The following is a 21817-nucleotide window of genomic DNA, read 5'->3' on the forward strand; positions in this document are numbered from 1 at the left end:
ATATGGATTTGAACCTGTTTTTAAGTTGATCAGAACTCTTTTGAAATAAACATATCTATATTAAATGAATCGCAAATGGTTAGAACCAGCTAAAAAAGATCAGAATTAGTTTGAAAGTGATCTTTGTTAACTCAGCCGACCACTTTGAACCAGTGAGCAATACTTTGTGCTAGAAAAACATGTTTTAAGCTGGCCAGAGTCAATTTGAAAATTGTTCTAGGTCTTCAGACTCAGTCTGAATGTCCACAATGGGGAAAATAAGTGAGCTAACAATTAGGTACCCAGTATATGCCAACCATTGTGCTGGGCACTCCATAAACAGTATCTCATTGAATCCTCAGAACAATGGTGTGAGGTGTAGTATATATTCTTTTTTATAGAACAGAAACCTGGAAATCTAAGTGTCAGAGACATCCAAGTAATTGGTATCTGGGAGATTTGGGATTCAAACCCAGCTCTGCTTGATTTTATGAGTTTCCTATTAGGTTACCTTGTAAAATACCATACTCGTGGTCACTTTAAAGCCCAATATTGCATTTGTAACAAAAATGAGTAACAGACATGAAGCTTGGGGTAGAATAGACATTGGACTTGGAACTAGGAGATCTAGATTCCAGATCGTGCAAATCAGTCTGCCTCTCTGGGTTCTGTTTTATCCTTTAGAAAACTGAACCCAGAGAGTGGAAGGTCTGAACATTTATTTTCAGATCAAGAAAGCAGATAATTGTCTTAAAGATACAATCTGAAAAGTGTGAACTATGATTAATATTGATGGTGGTATCTATACCTTCAGTTGGTGGTTTGGTTTGTTAATAGTCCCTTTATGATTACTTGGTCAGTATTGCTATTGCGAATAGAAAACAAAACTCATGAAGATCACTTGTAGACTTACATGTATGATTATCTATGGAAATGAAACACATTAGAGATAGTTTAAGTCTTTGAATTCCACTTAAGTGGGTTTAGAGAATTCTAGAATATGATGCCATTGGTGACAGCATTTTTTCATGTACCTTAAGTGATATAAAAAACATAGTTGTACCAACTTTTTTTTTCAAATTAAAAATAAAGAGGAAATAAGGTAGCCACAGTGTCTTTTTGCATCATTCTCACTGCAGGATCAGTATTGTTTTTGCTGCTCCATTCAGTTTGAGGGGAAGCCCCCAGATGAGTCAACATTATCTGGACTTGCTTTTCAATTCTTAGCTCTTATTTCCAATAACTTAGAGCCAGGTGTGATGCTGTGATGTGACATGTTGACGTCCAAGTTGTTGGTTTTTGGAGAGGAATTCTGTTATATGTCATTAATACTGGTGACCTATACTTGCAAATACCCAACTATAAAGATAGGTAAGGCATCATCTGTGAAGTGTCACTCTTTATGGTGCGCAAATAGAATTTTGAATGTTTGTAGAGGCTCTGCCCTTATCCACGGGCTAACCATACCTGAAACGTGAGGTTGCAGATCTGTACTGAAGCACTCTGAGGAAATACCCTGCAGTGGCTCTTGGGGCTCAGCATTCAGGAGTTTTCAGCATAAGGTGAGTCACCAAGTTGAGGATAGGGTAAGGGAGGCAACATTGAAATCCAGTCAGTATTCTTGTCTGAGTTTTTATTAATTTTATGGATACATAGAAATAGTCCTATAGGAAGCACTGAGTATGGCAGCCAAGTTTCTGGATATGGGGCTGGGTAAAAAGGAGATAATGCCAGGAGTCAGTAGCATCTAATGTAGGACATCTGGCATGTATATAGATAGATAAATATGTATGTTTTTGAATAGTCATGTAGAGTTGTCAGTGTTAATGAGATAGTTATTTTTATGATTTTCAGGAGAGTTTATTGGCATTTGGGGGAATGGAGAGAGGTTGGTTAATGTGTACAAGCATACAGTTAGATGGAAAGAATAAGTCCTAATGTTCAACAGTAAACTAGGGTGACTATAGTTAACAAAAATGTATTGTGTATTTCAAAATAGCTAGAAGAGAGTACTTGAAATGTTCTCAATGCATAGAAATGATAAATACTTGAGGTAATAAATACCCTAAATACCTTGATCATTACATTCTGTGCATGTAACATTGTGTTGATATGATCATTACATTCTATGCATGTAACAAAGTATTACACGTACCCCATAAAATGTACAAATATTATGTATCAATAAAATTTTAATAAAAAAGTAAACCTTCCCTGGAGAGAGATCCCATTTCTAGTTGGACTGATATTTTGGGTTTGAATCTATTTAGAGGGTAAAAACAAATCATGAAAAGTGCTGATTGCAAGAACCAAAAATAGCCATGGTTAGGTATTGCTGATATAAATGAATTTTTCTTCCTCAAGGTGGACTTTTGTTTTAGTCAGTATTGAAGAGCTGAATTTTTAGCAGTTCTTGATAGAATACCCAGGTAAATATAGGTAAGTGAGCCCTTGGTTGTGGGACTATGGTCTCTGAGCAGTGACTGTTTAAATCTGGAACTCAGTTCCCAAGTGAGCAGTGATACTCCAAAGAAGTTTGATTTAATATGTAGTACATATTAATAGTGATATATAAGGAAGCAGGGAGTAAATTTACTTGTGAAATAAGTGTCTTTGAAGGAACTGTAATAACATGTGAAAATGAATAGAATAAATGAAATTGCCTAGATGTCCATGTAAAAAGAGAGAAAAGGCAAGGTTCTAGCACTAGGAGACTTTCTTTTTTAAAATTTCCATAGGTTTTTGGGGGAACAGGTGGTGTTTGGTTACATGAATAAGTTCTTTAGTGGTGATTTCTGAGATTTTGGTGCACCCATCACCCAAGCAGTGTACACTGTATTCAATCTGTAGTCTTTTATCCCTCACCCCCCTCCCACTCTTTCCCTCGAGTACCCAAAGTCCATTGTATCATTCTTATGCCTTTACATCTTCATAGCTTCATTCCCACTTATGAGTGAGAACATATGATATTTGGTTTTCCATTCCTGAGTTACTTCACTTAGAATAATGGTCTTCAATTCCATCCAGATTTCTGTGAATGCCATTATTTCATTCCTTTTTGTGGCTGAGTAGTGTTCCATGGTATGTGTGTGTGTGTGTGTATGTATATGTATGTGTGTGTATATGTATATGTGTGTGTGTGTATATATGTGTGTATATATATCTATGTGTATGTGTGTGTGTGTGTATATATATATATATATCACAATTTCTTTACTCATTGATTGGTGAGCATTTGGACTGGTTCCTTATTTTTGCAATTGCAGATTTTAGCACTAGGAGACTTTGAAAAAGGAGGGGAAATTGGAACTACTGGTACTCTAACAATTACTGTTATTCCTTATAACATTCTCCTTCCTCTATTTTTCTTGTATTAGTTTTTGTTCTATATGGTCTGCAGATAAGACTTAGTGACTGTTACTTTCTTGTTGATTATCATTCTCACTTGGAATTTTTGTCCTATTTTGGTACTATAGTATGTATGTTTTTATTTTTATTTTTTTTTAATTTTGAGACGGAGTTTCGCTCTTGTTGCCCAGGCTGGAGTGCAATGGCGCAATCTTGGCTCACCACAACCTCCACCTCCCGGGTTCAAGCGATTCTCCTGCCTCAGCCTCCTGAGTAGCTGGGATTATAGGGATGTACCACCACACCCGGCTAATTTTTGTATTTTGTAGAGATGGTGTTTCTCCATGTTGGTCAGGCTGGTCTCGGACTCGTGACTTTCAGTAATCTGCCTGCCTTGGCCTGCCAAAGTGCTGGGATTACATGTATGTTAAATATGTTAAATGAAAACTACACTGTTAATTACTATTTCAATAGCTTCTCATCTAGCTAGTTATTAGGTCTTCAAGAATGGTGACGAATATGTATGTAACCCTCTTTTCATACAACCCGTAGACATATAGGTTAACATTAGGTATTAAGCTGAATTTTGTTGTCATTTTTTAATGGATAATTAATGTTTTTAATGGATTTTAATTTTAAAAATTTGTATGTATTTTACAGGTGAACCACTGAGTTCTTCATTATGTCTGATGGAGATTATGATTACCTCATCAAGTTTTTAGCTTTGGGAGACTCTGGCGTAGGGAAGACCAGTGTACTTTACCAATATACAGATGGTAAATTTAACTCCAAATTTATCACAACAGTGGGCATTGATTTCAGGGAAAAGAGAGTGGTAAGTTCTATATCCTTCTGTGTAAAAATGTAATCTTTGAGTCAACATTTGCTGGTCTGTTTAGTTTACTTTGTAGGAATTAGGAGGACAAAGGTCGGGATCTGAAATTAAAGGGTACATAGGAAAGTGAGTTGTATTCAATCCAGGCAACATGATTGAAAAGGTTGTGCTGACATTTCATATAAAACCAGGCAGACAAAGTGGAAGTAGACAGTTCTTTAAAAGGTCACCTTGGTATTCTTTTGGCTTGTATCCTCCTGCTGGACTCCAATAGTTATTTGTCTACCTTTGTCTTGAAGCCTGCCAGCCACTTTGCCCCTCATACTCTTGTTTTATGGGCTATATCTTCCACCTTTGGTATCTTATTATTTTTAATGGCATTTCTCCTAATAAAGTCTCAGCAATTCCGCATGGAATACTAATTGGCAGAACTCATCACTGCTACCGGGAGGGTGAGGTTGGAGTAGGAATGGGGAATGCCAGTAGTGAATGTGATGTTCTGCAGAATGTTGAAGAGAGAAGCTTTTATTTACTTGTTTTTTTGAGGACTTTAAGACTGAAAGTTATTCTAGTTTTGGAGGGGAAGGCAGAAGGTCATTGTGTCACAGTTGCAGATGAGGAAAGATGGCCTTCTCCTTAGGTTACATTTGTTGCTGAAAAATCCATTGTTAGCATGAAGCAGGTAAACAAGTGGTCAGGAAATTAATGTCAGGAAATAATGACAAATATGATCCTTTAATGGATCATATTCTGTCAGGGGGAAAGGTCCCTGGCTTTTAGGACATAAGAAAGTTCCCTTTTGCCCATTCTAGGTCTTTTATTCTACTGCCAGAGAGTCTTATAGAGATTAAGACCCACTGAATAACAATAGGGCCTTAACGAAATTTTCAGTATTGACGTATAGTTGATAGAATCTAAATATATGTATGTGATTATTTTTGTTGGTTACTTATTTTATAACTTAAAAAATAGACTTGTTGAGATATAATTCATAAGAAAAGGAAATCCATCCATCTAAAGTATAAAAATTCAGGGGTTTTTAGTATATTTTCGGAGTTGTGTGGCCATCACAGCCATTTAATTTTAGAATAGTTTCATACCTCATACCTATTAGCAGACATTCCTCTTTCTACCTCCCCTTAGCCACCAGGAATTTTCTATCTGGCTTCTGCACACATCATATAAATGAAATAATATATGGCCTTTTGTGTCTGGCTTCTTACACTTAGCCTGATGTTTTCAAGGATCTTCCATGTTGTAGCATGTGTCAGGACTTCATTACTTACGATGACCACATAATACTCTTTTGTGTTGATACACCATTTTGTTTATCCATTTGTCTGTTGATATTGTGTTCTTTTTCTATTTTCTAGTGTATCATTTTAATTCCTTTTTAAAATTATATATTTTTGAGTTCTTTTTAAATAGTTCCTTTGGGGATTACAATTATTTTAATTTTTCACAATCTAATTTTGATTAATAGCAACTTAATTTTAATACTGTATAAAACTTTGCTCTTATATGGCTCTGTTTTCTCCCTCTTTTTGTGCCATTATTGCTATACAAATGACATCTTTCTACCTTGTGTGCCCATCATCAACACAGCTTTACAATTATTGCTGTGTGCAGTTAATTTTTCTTTTTTTTTTATCTTATCTTTTTTTTTTTTTGAGACAAGGTCTTTGTTGCTCAGGCTGGAGTGCAGTGGTGAGAACTCGGCTCACTGCAACCTCTGCCTCCCAGGTTCAAGCAATTCTCCTGCCTCAGTCTCCCAAGTAGCTAGGATTACAGGCACTCGCCACCATGCCCAGCTAATTTTTTATATTTTTAGTAGTGGTGGGGTTTCGCCATGTTGGCCAGGCTGGTCTTGAACTCCTGGCCTCAAGTGATGCACCCATCTTAGCCTCCCAAAGTGCTGGGGGATTACAGGCATGAGCCGTCACTCCCAGCCTGCAGTTAAATTTTAATCTGGTGGAGGAAAAGGGCTACAAAGAAAAAAAGGTACTGTTTTTTATATTTACTATGCAGTTACATTTTCACTGGTGCTCATTATTTCTTTGTGTGTATCTAAGTTACTGTCTAGTGTCCTCTCAGCTCAGTCTTGAGAGTTGTCTTTAGTATTTCTTGTAGGGCAGGTCTGCTAGAGATGACTTTTCTCAGTTTTGTCTTAATTTATCCTTTAATTTTAGAGGACAGCTATGTTACTGATTTTTAAGTTCTTTAAATATATTTATAATTCCTGATGTAAAGTCTTTGTCTAATAAGTTTAACATCTGGGCCTTCTCAGGAATAATTTCTATTAGTTGCTTTTTTCCTGTACATGAGCCATACTTCCCTGTTTCTTTGTGTGTCTTACAAGTTTTGCTGAAAACTGGACATTTAAAATAATGTATCTATTCTAGGATTCTTTCCCCTACCTGGGTTTCTTGTTTTTACTGCATATTTATTTATTTTTGTTGTTGCTGTTTGTTTGTTTAATAATGTTTCTAGGATAATTCTGCAAAATCTGTACTCTTCGTATGCAGCTACTGAAGTCTCTGCTCAGTGAACTTAGTGGACAGCTAATGAGTGGACAGAGTATTAAATTCCTTGAACCAATTAGTCTCTTAGCTTTTTCTGAGAGTCTCTGTGTGTTTGTTGGGGTATGTGTTTAATACAACTGCAGGCAGTTTACAACTCTGCCTTAGCTTTTATTTTCTGCCTGAGAAGAACCTCAAAGTCAGTCAGAAGTGAGAGATTAGGACCTTTTTAGATCTTTCCTGGGCATTTGTAGAGTCCTGCCCATGAACACGGCCTTTTAGCTTCCAAGAAATATTTGGGAGCATTATAGAAATCTCATTTCCTATTTTTTAAATTTTTGTTGTTGTTGTTGTTAGACTTCTGTTAGCCCTAACTGGTTTTGCTACCTCTGATAGCTGTGATATTAAATAAATTACTGCTGACAGTTTTCAACAAATGCCCTCGGGATAGGGCTGTTATCAAAGAGCAAGCTCTGATGAGGTCAAATAAAAACAAAGCTGGGGCATGGAGCTTTCCAAGGGGCTTCCTGACAATTTTTCTCAGTATGGGACTTTTAGGGAGCTCCAAATCTATTGTGCCTCCGCTGTCCACAGTGGTGGCTAGGCTGATGTTTTCACAACTACCACATTTGTGCAAGTGGTTTTTAAGTCTTTTAAAAGCTGGAGTGAGGGGGATGGGAATAGGGCAAGGTAAAAAACACCTCAAAGCTTACTGTTTTTACTGATATTCAGCTGTTTTTCTTGAATAAATGCTCCTTGGAATGTTGCAAGTCTTTGTTAATTTCCAGAGTACTGAAAAAGTTGATTTGGACAATTTTTACCAGTGTTTTTGTTGCTATTGTGGAGGAAGAAATTTTTGACGGTCCAGGGTGGGAGCTAAACAATAGGTACGCATGGACATAAAGACAGAAACAGTAGACACTAGGGTCTCCAAAAGGGGGAAGGGAGCGAGACAGGGGCTGAAAAACTACTTACTGGGTACTACGTTCACTGTTTGGGTGATGAGTTAAATAGATGCTCAAACCCCAGCATTATGCAATCTATCTATGTAACAAACCTGCACGTGTATCCCCTGGTTCAACAAACAAAAAAGATGAGATTGGAAAAAGCCACAGAAATGTAATATTTCCTGAAACTAGTGACCCAAGAGAACTTTGAGAAAAGATAATCTAATTATATTATATTTTATACAAGTTATTTTGTATACATATTTTACAATATATTTATAAAATATATACATATATTTCAGTATAACTTATTACATTACCTGGATATAATTATTTGACATAAATACAAACATGGTTGTATTCCATATGGGATTCTCTTTGGAAGTTTAGATGCCTTAGGGATTTGTACTGAATAAAAAGGTGAGAAGGGTTCACTGGTGTCAGAAGTTCTCTTTTATTTTCTCTTTCACTTTGCTGTTTTAGGTGTACAGAGCCAATGGGCCAGATGGAGCCACTGGCAGAGGCCAGAGAATCCACCTGCAGTTATGGGACACAGCAGGGCAGGAGAGGTATGAGATCTTCAGTTATGTGCTCCTTACTGAAGGAAAGGGAGAAATAGTTACATTCTTTAAACAGTGACCTGAGCAGGAAAAAGCCAGCCAATTCGTTGGTTTGTACTTGGATAAAGAATGCTGCCAAATTAGCAGGAAATTTGTCAGTCTGAGATGAGAATGGTGGCTTTACTTCATACAAGGTCAAAGGGGAGGTTAGGATTCTTACTTGTGGACTTTTTTCTTTTCCTTCTTTTAATCTTTTGACATAGACACTTTGCTCCATTTCCTTTTGCTATTTACTCAACCAAAAGAAAGCGGCCAAGTTACATGCATTATTCTTACCTGATTGTTGAAACCTAGTGGGAAATCTGGTTGGAATTGATTCATATGACCAGAGGTTACTTGACCAAAATAAGGCACATGAAATCTTGATATAAAGTTCTTTCAGTTAGCTAAAACTTTTGTTTTCTCTCAAAGCCACCTTGAAGGATTTGGTTTGTTTTTTAACTTTTTATTATGGAAAACTTCAAGGATATTCAAAAGTGGAAGGATTATATGATAAACCCAGGTATCCATTACTCAGCTTCAACAATTATGAAATTGTGGTCAATATAATTTCATTTATAGGGCTTACCTCTTCTCACCCCTACCCCCTTACCATATAATTTGGAAGCAAATTCCAGACATTATATTATTTCATTTGTGATACTTGTGGTATGTAGCTCTAAAAGATAATAACTCTTTTTTTTTTGAGGCAGAGTTTCACTGTTGTTGCCCAGGCTGGAGTGCAAAGTTGCGATCTCAGCTCACCACAACCTGTACCTCCCTGGTTCAAGTGATTCTCCTGCCTCAGCCTCCTGAGTAGCTGGGATTACAGGTGTGCACCACCACACCCGGCTAATTTTGTATTTTTAGTAGAGACGGGGTTTCTCCATGTTGGTCAGGCTGGTCTCGAACTCCTGACTTCAGGGATCCGCCTGCCTTGGCCTCCCACTGGGATTACAGGTGTGAGCCATGGTCCCCTGCCAAGAACTCTTTTTAATAAAAACATTGATGAAAAGTATTTGAGAAAAACCTAATATTGCTGATTAGATGACAAATTCATACCAATATTTTCTTCCCTGGAGCCTGCCTGTCAGTTACAGATTTTACATATAGGCAAAGGCAGACGAAACTGACTGGTGGTGGGGTGGGGTTGGGGGTGGGGAGAAAGAGAGAGAAGACAGAAGGATAAAGCGTTGGAAGGCAGAGTACCAAGACAGAATAGGGTCTGAGTCAAGAGAGTCTTACCTTCAAGTCAAACAAAGGGCAATCAGAGATAAGAGATCTCTGCATATTCTGAAATTAAAAGATCATGGAACACATTGTAATGTTAAGTCAAGCTTTCACAGAAGGAAAACATACACTATTGCATTTGGCCAAATTAACTCATAATTGTACAATAAATTCTTGGCTGAGACTAAGATTACAAGCTGGTTCTTGTCATCCCTGTCCAGCAGGCTGGGTTTTCAAATCACACGGTCTGTTAACACTTAAACTGATAAAAGTGATAACTATCCTCTACACTTTTGAAATATCACCATGTAGCTTGTCATTGGTAAACTTTGGAAGAGGCTAAGGCATTGCTTGTAGCTTTTTATTTCAGGAGTGGGGCCATGGTTTAACTTACCGTTCTGCTTTTATGTTCCTAGGTTTCGTAGCTTAACAACAGCATTCTTCAGAGATGCTATGGGTTTTCTTCTACTTTTTGATCTGACAAACGAGCAGAGTTTCCTCAATGTCAGAAACTGGATAAGTAAGTGTTATTGTTCCCCAGTGTCCTGCTACACACTCCCCTCTTATTTATAGAATGTCTTTTTACGCTCTACTTCTGTGATACATTGTTTTGGAGGAGATCTTAGTGCAAATACTATTTTAAGGAGGAAGGTTTTTAGTTTAGGGACAAAGATAATTGAGATACGCTGCTTCTCCCTGGTACTGATAACTTTGATTTGTTGAGTACTTCCTGTGCTCCAGGTACAAGGCAGCACTTTATGTGTGCTGTCCTTTTCAGTCTATCCCACAGAACAGACTCTTTTTCCCATTTTATAGATGAGGAAGTAGAAGCCTAGAGAAGTTAAATCTCTTAAGTATCTGCTTGTCTATTGTATGCTATCAATTCTTCTATCATCTCTGGGCATTACATACATAGATGAAGATAGCTTTTGAAGACTTAATGGATCATACCCCTGGCTTCATGTCTTTTCTGTGCTCAGAGTCCCCTTCTAGCTTTTAGGGTTGGAGCATCTTTCAGGAGGATTCTGCCATGGAAAACTCTACAACTGCATTGGTAAAAGTGGTCCCCAGTGCAATATATGTCAACCTTTATTTTGGAGAGATTTTAACCTCCTAAATGGTTCGTAGCCATTTAGAATTCTGCCAATTGACTGCATAACAGCTTTCAAATGTATGTTTTCCTTATTCGGTCATATTAGTGTAACCCTAGAGAAGCTATTAGAGAAGGCTGTAATATTAAATTTTTAACATCTAAATCTTTAAAACACCAATTTAAAAAGACCTGATACTTAAAAATTACTTACTGTTTTGGGATTATGAAAGGGTAATTAGCTGTAGTTTTGATAGTAGAAAACCTTATTTTAAAAATGAGTTTAAAAATAATTTAGTGCACTGTGGTTTTCACATACTTCGTGTCTGATCCTCACAATCACCCTGGGCAAAGATTCAGGTCAGTGTTGCGTCCTTATTTCAGGAGAAGGACATTGAGCCTTAAAAAGTAATAGACTTATCCAAGGATATGAAGCTTTGGCTGTCAGTTTAATGGCCTTTTATGACCGTTCTCAAGTCAGTTGGCCACTAAGAGTTGAAGAGCTATTAATTACTTTAAATATGAGTTCCCCAAATATAATAATGCTTACTGGGACTTCACTTCGCTAGATGCCTGGCTGAGTTGCATACCTCATTATTTCCCTTGTAGCTGAATGACAGTGGCTACTTAAGGTCCCTTACTCTCAGTCCATGCTTATCATCCCTCCTTTGCATCATCAGAACAAGTTCTGGGGTTTTTAAAAATCAACCATTTTATAAGGATCACTAGAGAGTGCTCATAGAATCTTAGCATCGAAAAATAGCCAACCTGTTTTTCACAGGTAGACACTAAAACTCTGAGACATTAGATAAATATTGCCTATCCTGGCTAATTAGTTGGATAAAGAACAAAATTATGTGAAAATATGTATACACATTTATGCATTTTGTTTTCCTTAGTAAAAGAATCCTTATTGCTCAATTAGATAAAGAACATTTATATGTATTGAGGATTTTATGTCTTTAATGGAAAGTATTCTGCACCCCTTACCATTTAAACAAAAAGGTATAATGTTCAGTGTCAGAAGTGGTAATATCAAATCTTTTTTTTTTTTTTTTTTTTTTTTTGAGACGGAGTCTTGCTCTGTTGCCCGAGCTGGAGTGCAGTGGCCAGATCTCAGCTCACTGCAAGCTCCGCCTCCCGGGTTTACGCCATTCTCCTGCCTCAGCCTCCGGAGTAGCTGGGACTACAGGCACCCGCCACCTCGCCCGGCTAGTTTTTTGTATTTTTAGTAGAGACGGGGTTTCACCGTGTTAGCCAGGATGGTCTCGATCTCCTGACCTCGTGATCCGCCCGTCTCGGCCTCCCAAAGTGCTGGGATTACAGGCTTGAGCCACCGCGCCCGGCATCAAATCTTAATTAGTAATAAACATTTGTTAATTATCTGTACTTTTAATTTTTCTTCTTCCTGTAAGCATTTTGACTATTACAAGGATCATTCATTTCTTATCTTTTTTTTTTTTTTGAGAGGGAGTTTCTGCTCTTGTTTCCCAGGCTGGAGTGCAGTGGTGCGGTCTCGGCTCACTGCAACCTCCGCCTCCTGGGTTCAAGTGATTCTCCTGCCTCAGCCTCCCAAGTAGCTGGGATTACAGGCGCACACCAACACGCCCAGCTAATTTTTGTATTTTTGTAGAGACTGGGTTTCACCACGTTGGCCAGGCTAGTTTCCAACTCCTGACCTCAGGTGATCCGCCTGCCTTGGCCTCCCAAAGTGCTGGGATTATAGGCATGAGCCACAGTGCCCGGCCCATTTCTTATCTTTTAATTAAAATAATAGCTTAATACATACAAATACACACACGCATGCACACACACACACACACACATAAAAACCAGTGGTGAGTGCCAGAACACGGTGTTGCATTAAAGAAGTAGCTGACTTGTGGGCCCTGATTGGCCTGGGAGAGGAGAGCAGGTCTATATACCCTCCCCTTTCCCTTTGCTCCTTGCAGACCCTTCCCTCTCACTCAATCTCTCCATGCCCTGCTGACAAGGGTGACAAAAATCTAAAGTAAGCCCCACTCAGCTGAGGAGACAGAACAGAGGCTCAGTCCTCTGGGCCTGGATTGAAATCTGAAAGGAATTTGGTAGTATGGTAGTCACTGCCCTGTCTTCCTGGTAGTCACTGCCCTGTCTTCCATGACTTCAGAGGAGTAAGCAAGTCATGCCCAGTGCTAGTGTGTTTCCTAAGGAAACTTTAAAGTAGCCTACATTTCTAAACTTTCTTCTGTAGACTCACATAAGTGGTGCAAGAACCCAATAGTATATATTTTACTTATTTTTACCTCTTTATTTTTTATTCTCATTATTCTCTCTGTCTGAAAAACCCTTTCCACACCTGCTCCCCCGCCTTTTTTTTTTTTTGAGGAGTCTCGCTCTGTCGCCCAGGCTGGAGTGCAGTGGCCGGATCTCAGCTCACTGCAAGCTCCACCTCCCGGGTTTACGCCATTCTCCTGCCTCAGCCTCCCTAGTAGCTGGGACTACAGGCGCCCTCCACCTCACCCAGATAATTTTTTGTATTTTTTAGTAGAGACGGGGTTTCACCAGGTTAGCCAGGATGGTCTCGATCTCCTGACCTCGTGATCTGCCCGTCTCGGCCTCCCAAGGTGCTGGGATTACAGGCTTGAGCCACCATGCCCGGTCACCTGCCCCCATTTTTTAACCAACTGGAGTTCTGCTTGTTCTTTAAAACCTAGCAAAGATGGTCTCTGTGAGATTTCCTGTGATAGCCTTAGTTGTGTTAGATTCCCTCCTCTTAACCCCTATTACATTTTATACGGTTTATAGGGTCCTTATCACATCCAGTACCAGACTGTAGTTATTTATGCAGGTGACTTTTTTCTTAGTGAAGTTTTTAAAATAACTGATTAATTTACTTTTTAGATAAGCACAATCTTCGTAGAAAAATTAGGAAAAATGAGACAAAAAGAAGAAATCACCAATAATCATGCTTCCTAGACTGCTCAAAATAAATACTGTTAACCAGAATTCCTGGTGATACTTACATGCTCTTCTAAATGCTTTAATATATTAACTTAGTAGTTCTCAAATGTGAATGTGCATCTCAGTCACCTGGTGGACTTTTTAAAACACAGATATCTGGCCCCATTTCCAGCATTCCTGATTCAGTAGAGCTGGGGTGGGACCTGAGACTTGGCATGTCAGCAAATTCTTAGGTTATGCTAAGGCTGGTGGGTCACGGTCTTTACCTGCAGAATTGCTGGATTAATTCATTTTAATCCTTACCTTGACTGTATAAAGTAAGTAGTATCATTATCACCATTTACAGATGAGGAAATTGAGGCAGTCAAATAACTTCATCAGGGTCACATAGCTAGTAAATGGCAGAGCCAGGATTCAACCCTAGGTACACTGGATTCTGTGTCCTTGCTCATAGCCATCACACTGGGCATGGACCCTATAACACCTTTTAAGGCATTAACAGAGCACAGAACCACTCTGGAGACCAGAAAGATAATGAGGTAATCATGAAGCAAGTCTTGAAGGAAGGTTGTGGTTAAGTATTCAACGATGTGGGAACAGCATGTGTAACAACCTGGAGGAAAGAAAGGGCATGGCTTTTCATGAAATGGTACACAGTTTAGTCTCTCCTCTGTAGGTCTTATTACCCCAGTTGCCCCATGAGGGCAAAGAACTGTTGTGAAATTCCATGCAGAGTATCAAGCCTGTGCTAATGCTCAGTAAACACCTACCTCCTTGACTTTCTCATGATAAGATATAATGAACACGACTTCATAATGAGGAACTAAAATGTCCACACTTTTCTGGTTAACCATGATGAAAAAATAAATTAGGCCATAAACTTTGAAGTATGACTTACTGTGGAAGTTTAGGCCTTAATTTTATTCTGGGGTTGATGAATAAGAAATGAGGTGTTATTTTCCTACTTTGAAAGATTAAACTATTTAGCTTAGTGAAGCTCTTTGGTTTGAGTCAATGGCTTTTTATAATTGTGCCTATTTGCAGGTTTTCAGGTGAAATAAATGCTGTGGAATGAGAATTATAGTCCTCTGCTTCCACTTGGTTTTGGTGACAGAATCATTTACTGTTTATTCTGGGTCTTTTCTTCTCATTGAAGCCTGTATCTTGTTTGTTTTAAATGAATTGATTCTGCCCTAGGACAATAGAAACATGTGAAAAACATTTTGGATAGAAATAGACTAGTTTGGAGAAAAATAATTCTTTTAGAAATGTAATTGCTATGGAGAAAAACACACATAAAAACAGTTTTAAAATTAGCAATAAACCCTAGGAACTCCTCCAAGTTTCTTTTCAAATAGCCATCATAAAAAAGAAGGGTGTTTTGTATGTGTGTGTGCACATGTAGGCCCTCATACTTGAGAGGTAGCACATTCTCTTATCAACTCTCTGATATCAATAAACTGGGGTATGTGCTTAAGAATAGTTTTATATTTCTGCCCCAACTATTCAGCTTTACAGATAAGATTATTGATGCTTTGAAAGCATTATATCAATTCCCAATATCTATATATAATTACAGTCTTCAAAGCACTTTTGCATGTTTTGTTCATTGATCATACACTTACATTATTATTTACGTATATAATAAACTTTCCTATATTAATAGGCCAGCTACAGATGCATGCATATTGTGAAAACCCAGATATTGTGCTATGTGGAAACAAGAGTGATCTGGAGGACCAGAGAGCAGTGAAAGAGGAGGAAGCCATAGCACTCGCAGAGAAATATGGGTGAGTATTTTTGTGGAGAAGTCTGGAGAAAACATTTTCGATATAAACATTAGCAGGAGAATGGTAATGAAAAAGATGAAAGTGGGAAATTAAAGCAAAACCTCAGCCATAGGCCTTGGGGCATGTTGATTGTCTCCTTTTTATATTATATGATAGCAGGATCCTTTGAAAATGCATGTGGCAAGGGCTTCCTTCAGTGCTTTGGTCCCGTTTTCTCAAGCTCTTGGCATTTGCAGAGAGACAACTTTGAGTTGTCTCAGAGGCGCCTTAAGAGTGTAAGGTCTTCTTTCCAAGATGCAAATAGGAGACTCCTGGGGTAAAAAAAAAATCTTCCATGTTAAGCAAGGAAATTTTTTTTCTTTTCTTTTTTTTTTTTTTTTTTTTGAGACAGAGTCTCACTCTTTTGCCCAGGCTGGAGTGCAGTGGCATAGTCTCAGCTCACTGCAACCTCTGCCTCCCGGGTTCAAGCGATTCTCCTACCTCAGCCTCCCGAGTAGCTGGGACTATAGGAGTCCACCACCACGCCTGGCTAATTTTTGTATTTTTAGTAGAGCCGGGGTTTCACCATGTTGGCCAGGCTGGTTTTGAACTCCTGACCTTGTAATCCACCTGCCTCAGCCTCCCAAAGTGCTGGGATTACAGGCATGAGCCACTACACCCAGCCTCAGCATGGAAATTTCAAAGCCACTTCATATACTATTATAGAGAACGCTAGCATATAAGAAGAGCTTATTGGTTATTGCAAACTAGGTGCTGGTTTTGAAATTTCTATGCTGGGAGAGGAGTGTGAGATCTCCTTCGGCTTAGTCTATGGTCTTGTGGTGGAGGGTCGGCAAAATACTGTCGTTCTCCTTGAGTTCTGGGAGTAGGATCATAGCAGCAGCAGCATGAATTGGACGTGAAAGAAGTGGTCAGCTGCTGCTTATTAAAGTATTAAAGTGTTAAGGGTGCCTCTAAAAGGAATTTGTACTTTACTTTCTTTCTACCTCTCATACAATGAGAACCCATATGTAAATTCAAACCCTTACTAGCATTAAAAGAGGAAGGAAGCACGTGGCTTGAGAAGGGAGGGGAGGGAAATAGAGATGGTGTAGATGGCGTAGGGGATGTTACCCAGCTTGTGGCCTTGGTGGTTGGCAGAATCCAAGGAGGCCAAGGAAAAAACCTTTCCCTTTTTATTGTGTGATCTTCTTTATTCTTTCTTTGGTTGATAGAGGTTCAGAAAGCTGGTAGGGTTTCTACTGCGAAGGGACGGGGAGGATAGGTTGGCAGGGTAGGAAGAAGCCGGACTCTGGAGAGGTTTGAATACCAGGTAAGGAGATTAGATTTGATTCCTGGGGGACAGGGAGTTGCTGAAAGTCTTTGAGCATGGAGGGATGTTATGTTTACATTTCCAGATCAGTCTAGAGGCTATATAGGTGGAGAGAGAGGAAAGACTAGAGATGGATAGATTGCAGTGGTCTGTGAGGTGGGCAGATGCTAGCTTTGTGAAAAAGGAAAAGGAAGAATAAATCAGGAAAAACACATAGAGTAGGGCAGGATTTTAGGTTTTTTTTTCAAGTCTAGCTTAGCTGAAGGACTCTCCTCCACTATAGGCTTACTCTGGCAAGGATTTGCAATTGCATGTAGAGGTTTTTACCCTAGGGCAGATGGTGTTTAACCATGTTAGAAACATCCAGAGAACTTTTAACCCATGCTCATGTCTGGGCTTCACCTCTGATCATCAGCCATAATTGGTCTGGAGGAGCTTCTCAGGCAGGGTTCAACTGAAGAAGCGTACCTATACATAAAGGGCTCTGTTATAGGAATTTGAGCATGTGCAATTGTGGGAGCTGGGTAAGTAGTCTCTGTAAGGTGTTGTCTTTGTGTCTGATGCTGAAGTTTGAAGGACAGGACAGGCAGACAGGAAGGGAAGAAGGATGTGTAGTGGGGGATAGATGGAAAAAGTGGGAACCAGCTGGTGCCCATGGTGAGGGACTAAAACCCATGTCACTTCCTGTTGTCTCTGACCTGGCTGGTGTGGGTGTCCTGCAGAAACTGGGGCCTTTTGTCAGAGGGCTAACAACATTCACCTGGCCCAGGTGCAGGTCTAGTTGCAGGTTTATGCCAACAAGATGAGCCAGCAGATAAGCGACAATGTATGAGGGCTATGAAATGGATGTTGCTTTACTTCCCACCCCCAAAATTGCCCCCAAATCTCTTTTGTGGCCCACCCTAACCAGGAAGGGAATTCTGGGAAATGTTGTTTAGCCTAGCCAAGTTGACTTATTACAAAGCCTGGGCATTGGTATCTTTTAAAAGCTCCCCACGTGATCTTCATGTGCTATGGTTGAGAACCCGTGACTTAGGTGATTCTGAGGCGGAGGTTGACAGAGCCTTACCGGCCATTCTGAAATGCCCCCCTGCTCCCCTGAGAGGCACTCATGTAATGTAGAAAAGAAACAGGGAGAGATCAAATACCACAGAGAATACTGAAGTGTTGAAGCTGTGAGGTGTGTTGCAATGGGTAAGGAGGAAGTAAGTGATGAAGCAATGGAAACCATGGATCTAGAGCATTCTTTTGAGAGTATGTCAGTAAATGCAAAAAAAAAAAAAAAAAAAGGCGGGGGGGGGGGGGAGCAGTTAGAGGAGTTAGCTAGATCAAACAAGCACGTTCGAGTATATTCTCAAGTACTGTGCGGGGAGGGTCAGGCTTGACTTCTTGTCCCTGTGGGCTTTTTCAGCCCTTTGCTTGTTTCCTGTGCCTGGTTCTTAGAATTCCACAGCCTGTCTGGTATCACAGAACCTAACCTTTCCTTCTGTCATATGGGGTATGTGAGGGATGACCTGTACCCAAGTCACGATGGTTATGGAGTATTTCATAGAGAGAAGCTCAATCTGTAGTTTTTGAATTGGGTTAAAATGAGAAAAGAGGATTTAGCAGATAATGATTGAAAGTCTTGAAGAAAGAAAAGGGCTGAAAACAGAGTCCCTTAGGATATCCAGAAAGTATAACATGTAGTTCGGTAGGCTGTTTGACACTTTCAGAGGAAAATATGATGGAACAATTTGGTTCCCATGCATTTCACAAATATAGCATATAACTTTAATGATTATTTTCACAGGTGTTTTGTTTCATTCTTTTAACATTTACATTGGTTGCACATGTACTAAAGGACTATATTGTTTAGTTTAACCATGTGCTAACAGTCAGAAAACAGGATAAAGTTTATGGCATGTCTTCATATAATTTGTATGTTGTTCGATAAATTTATATTATTTTTTGTTACTATTTTGCTGTCTTCTATTCGCAAGTCATAAAAACAGATCACTGGGGCCAGGTGCGGTGGCTCACGTCTGCAATGCCAGTACTTTGTGAGGCCAAGGCAGGTGGATCACCTGAGTTCGGGAGTTCTACACCAGCCTGGCCAACATGGTGAAATCCCATCTCTACTAAAAATACAAAAAAATTAGCCAGGTGCGGTGGCAGGCACCTGTAATCCCAGCTACTCAGGAGGCTGAGGCAGGAGAATTGCTTGAACCCTGATGAGGCAGAGGTTGCAGTGAGTCAAGATCGCACCATTGCACTCCAGCCTGGGCAACAAGAGCAAAACTCAGTCTTAAAAAACAAACAAACAAAAATAAACAAATTTAAAAAAACCCAGATCATTGGTTTACAGGTGGTTCTCTGGAATAGACATGCATTCAAAGAATAAAAAACCATGTCTCAGAAGAACTTTGTAAGCCTAATGAAGAACACTGCAGTACGAATATGGAATATTAATCTGTGTGTGCTGGGACAAGTAAATTTGAGAATGAGGACTTCATACAACAGACAAAAATGTAAAGGGCAAATTGTATGCATGATAATGAATATCAGAAAAAAAAATTTGTAGTGACCTGAGTCTACCCCTAATTTTCCATGGTTTTTTTTTTGTTTGTCTGTTTTTTTTGTTCTTGCCGTGAAACTTGGTTAAATTGTAATATGAAGCTTTCAGATCACTTCCTAACAAATCAAAGTGATCTGTATGGTAAACCAATTGAATTTTCCTAGAACAAATGCAACATAATGGTTTCTAATGTATTATGTTGAGTGATATTGTCAATGAAGTTAGAGAACAAAACAAAGTTGTTCAAACTTGCACTCCTGCCAGCCAAATGATTACAGTTCACATGGTTCCTGAAACACTTTAAAAAGATAGCTACGAAGTCAGTGACAAATAGAAGAGAAAGCAGAATGAAATATTGGCAACATTCCTCTTTTAGAAGGTACTATTAGATCTCAAGCTTCAGTGTGCATCAGAATCAGTCATCGGAACGCTGGGTCCCACAGTTTCTGATTCAGTAGGTCTGGGTTGGAGCCCAGAAATTTACACTGATTATCAGTTTCCAGATGTTGCTGCTGCTGGTTCCAGACAACACTTTGAGTTCCTATCACATACGCACGCTAGCAGATATTTTGCTTGACAGGTGAGCATGCTAGCGGTATTTTCTTTGGACAAAGTCAATCTTGTACAGGATATGAACCAGTTGTCTACTTGTGCCATGCATGAATGAGTGAAATATGCTCAATGACTTCTCATTGGAAAATCCATGCTAAAGAGAGGAAGATTTTTTTTCTCGCCCAGTTAATTACATCCCCTATGATGTAGGCTGGGAAGGGACTGTGGCATTGGTAGTGAGGGAGCACCAACCACAAGTGAGCAGACAAGGGCTTCACTCTGTGACTAAATGTGGTTGCATTGAAATGTCTGTCCACACTTTATTCACAGAGGACAGTTGGTGGTATAATAAGCCTTTGTTCTTGATTCAGAGTTGAGGAAAATAGAGAAAAATGTGAATATGATCTAAAGCCAGGCACGGTGGCTCATGCCTGTAATCCCAGCACTTTGGGAGGCCGAGGTGGGTGGATCACCTGAACTCAGGAGTTCGAGACCAGCCTGGCCAACATGGTGAAACCCCATCTCTACAAAAATATAAAAATTAGCTGGGCATGATGGAGGGTGCCTGTAATCCCAGCTACTTGGGAGGCTGAGGCGGAAGAATCATTTGAACCCAGGAGGCAGAGATTGCAGTAAGCCGAGATCATACCATTGCACTCCAGCCTGGGCAACAGAGCGAGACTCTGTCTCTTAAAAAAAAAAAGAGAGAGAAAGAATATGAATTAAGAATGAAAAGTGAATGTACGTATTTTGTGTGCTGTGCAAAGAAATGGGCAGCAAATTTAAGATGTTGTTCTCACTACTGAAGGCTGCTGGTTATTGCTGAGGAAGATGCTCAAGAGTTTCTGGAATGAAAGAGGAATTAAAAAAATTTATTTACAACATTAATAATATCAGTATGGATCGTTTCAGGGATTTCAAGTAGCTTAGTTCAACAGCATGCTCAGTGTCTTCCCTAGTTTGAACTAGATGAAATGTGGTACAAATAGCTTGATCTCTAATAGTTTAATTCTTTACAAACTTGATTACATCTTTTCTTGATTTGAGAAATAACTTAGTGATGTAGCATTGGGCATGTTCAAAAAGTACACAAATAAGCCATGATCAAACATAAAAGACTGATTTGCAGAGCTCTATTTACCTCAGCAGAGGATCTCGATTTCATTTGCCACCATCTCCCAGGTTCAAACAGTCAGCACAGCAGCTGTTTCCTGGAAATGTTGTTCAATTAGCATCCAACAGGCTATGAAAAGGAGTGTGAAACTCACTTCTCACTTTAGTGAGACATTTCTTCCTAATTTCTAGATCCACATGGGAGCCAAATATCTAGAGTCATTTGACCACCAAACCTACTCACTGTCATTCCTGGCGACCACGAAACCTACTCACTGTCATTCCTGGCAACCTCTGACTAAGATTTAGGATCTTCTAGTTTTGTGAGAATAAATAATGGAAAAGAAATCAGAATGCTGACGTACGCCACAAGCAAGATCTTGCTGAAAAACTGCAAATGCTCATGCCCCTCTCAATGATTTGAGTCTGTTTACTTACATTTTTTATTTTAAAATTTATGATTAATCTACTTTTGGAAAATGCATTATAATTGATAGTCTGCATGTACTCCAAATGGCCTTTAAGTGGCCACTTACAGACTGATAATAGGATTAGCAGCACTGATAATACAATTAGCAGCACATTTTTTTGGCTTTCGCAGTAGGGCTCCATGGTGGTGCTACATTAGCACCACCATGTGGAGAGAAGGAACAATAGCAATCTTTCTACGGTTAAAATGGGGACAATACATTCTCTTGATTTTTTTTTTTTTTTTTGTTGAGACGGAGTCTTGCTCTGTCGCCCAGGCTGGAGTGCAGTGGCCGGATCTCAGCTCACTGCAAGCTCCGCCTCCCGGGTTCACGCCATTCTCCTGCCTCAGCCTCCCAAGTAGCTGGGACTACAGGCGCCCGCCACCTCGCCCGGCTAGTTTTTTGTATTTTTAGTAGAGACGGGGTTTCACCGTGATAGCCAGGATGGTCTTGATCTCCTGACCTCGTGATCCGCCCGTCTCGGCCTCCCAAAGTGCTGGGATTACAGGCTTGAGCCACCGCGCCCGGCCTTT

At 39.5% G+C, this 21817-nt stretch overlaps 1 protein-coding gene and 1 long non-coding RNA gene across 3 annotated transcripts in view; one reads left to right on the forward strand and one right to left on the reverse strand.

The window, feature by feature from the left end:
* RAB27A (RAB27A, member RAS oncogene family) overlaps positions 1-21817 on the forward strand; it is an 86788-nt gene that overhangs the window by 52787 nt on the left and 12184 nt on the right. For both annotated transcript variants that reach the window (XM_023228578.2, XM_023228579.1), the window contains exons 3-6: positions 3988-4162; positions 8112-8197; positions 9874-9977; positions 15157-15280. In XM_023228578.2, coding sequence (XP_023084346.1) covers positions 4010-4162; positions 8112-8197; positions 9874-9977; positions 15157-15280 — 467 coding nt within the window. In that variant the 5' untranslated portion in view covers positions 3988-4009. The remainder of the gene's footprint in view (positions 1-3987; positions 4163-8111; positions 8198-9873; positions 9978-15156; positions 15281-21817) is intronic.
* Positions 7954-10680, reverse strand: LOC111553658. The gene is made up of 3 exons (XR_002735027.2): positions 9852-10680; positions 9473-9520; positions 7954-8226 (listed from the first exon to the last, which is right to left on the reverse strand). It is a non-coding gene; the product is annotated as an uncharacterized LOC111553658 (long non-coding RNA).

Source organism: Piliocolobus tephrosceles, chromosome 6 (genome assembly GCF_002776525.5).
Source record: "Piliocolobus tephrosceles isolate RC106 chromosome 6, ASM277652v3, whole genome shotgun sequence".
Taxonomy (NCBI): domain Eukaryota; kingdom Metazoa; phylum Chordata; class Mammalia; order Primates; family Cercopithecidae; genus Piliocolobus; species Piliocolobus tephrosceles.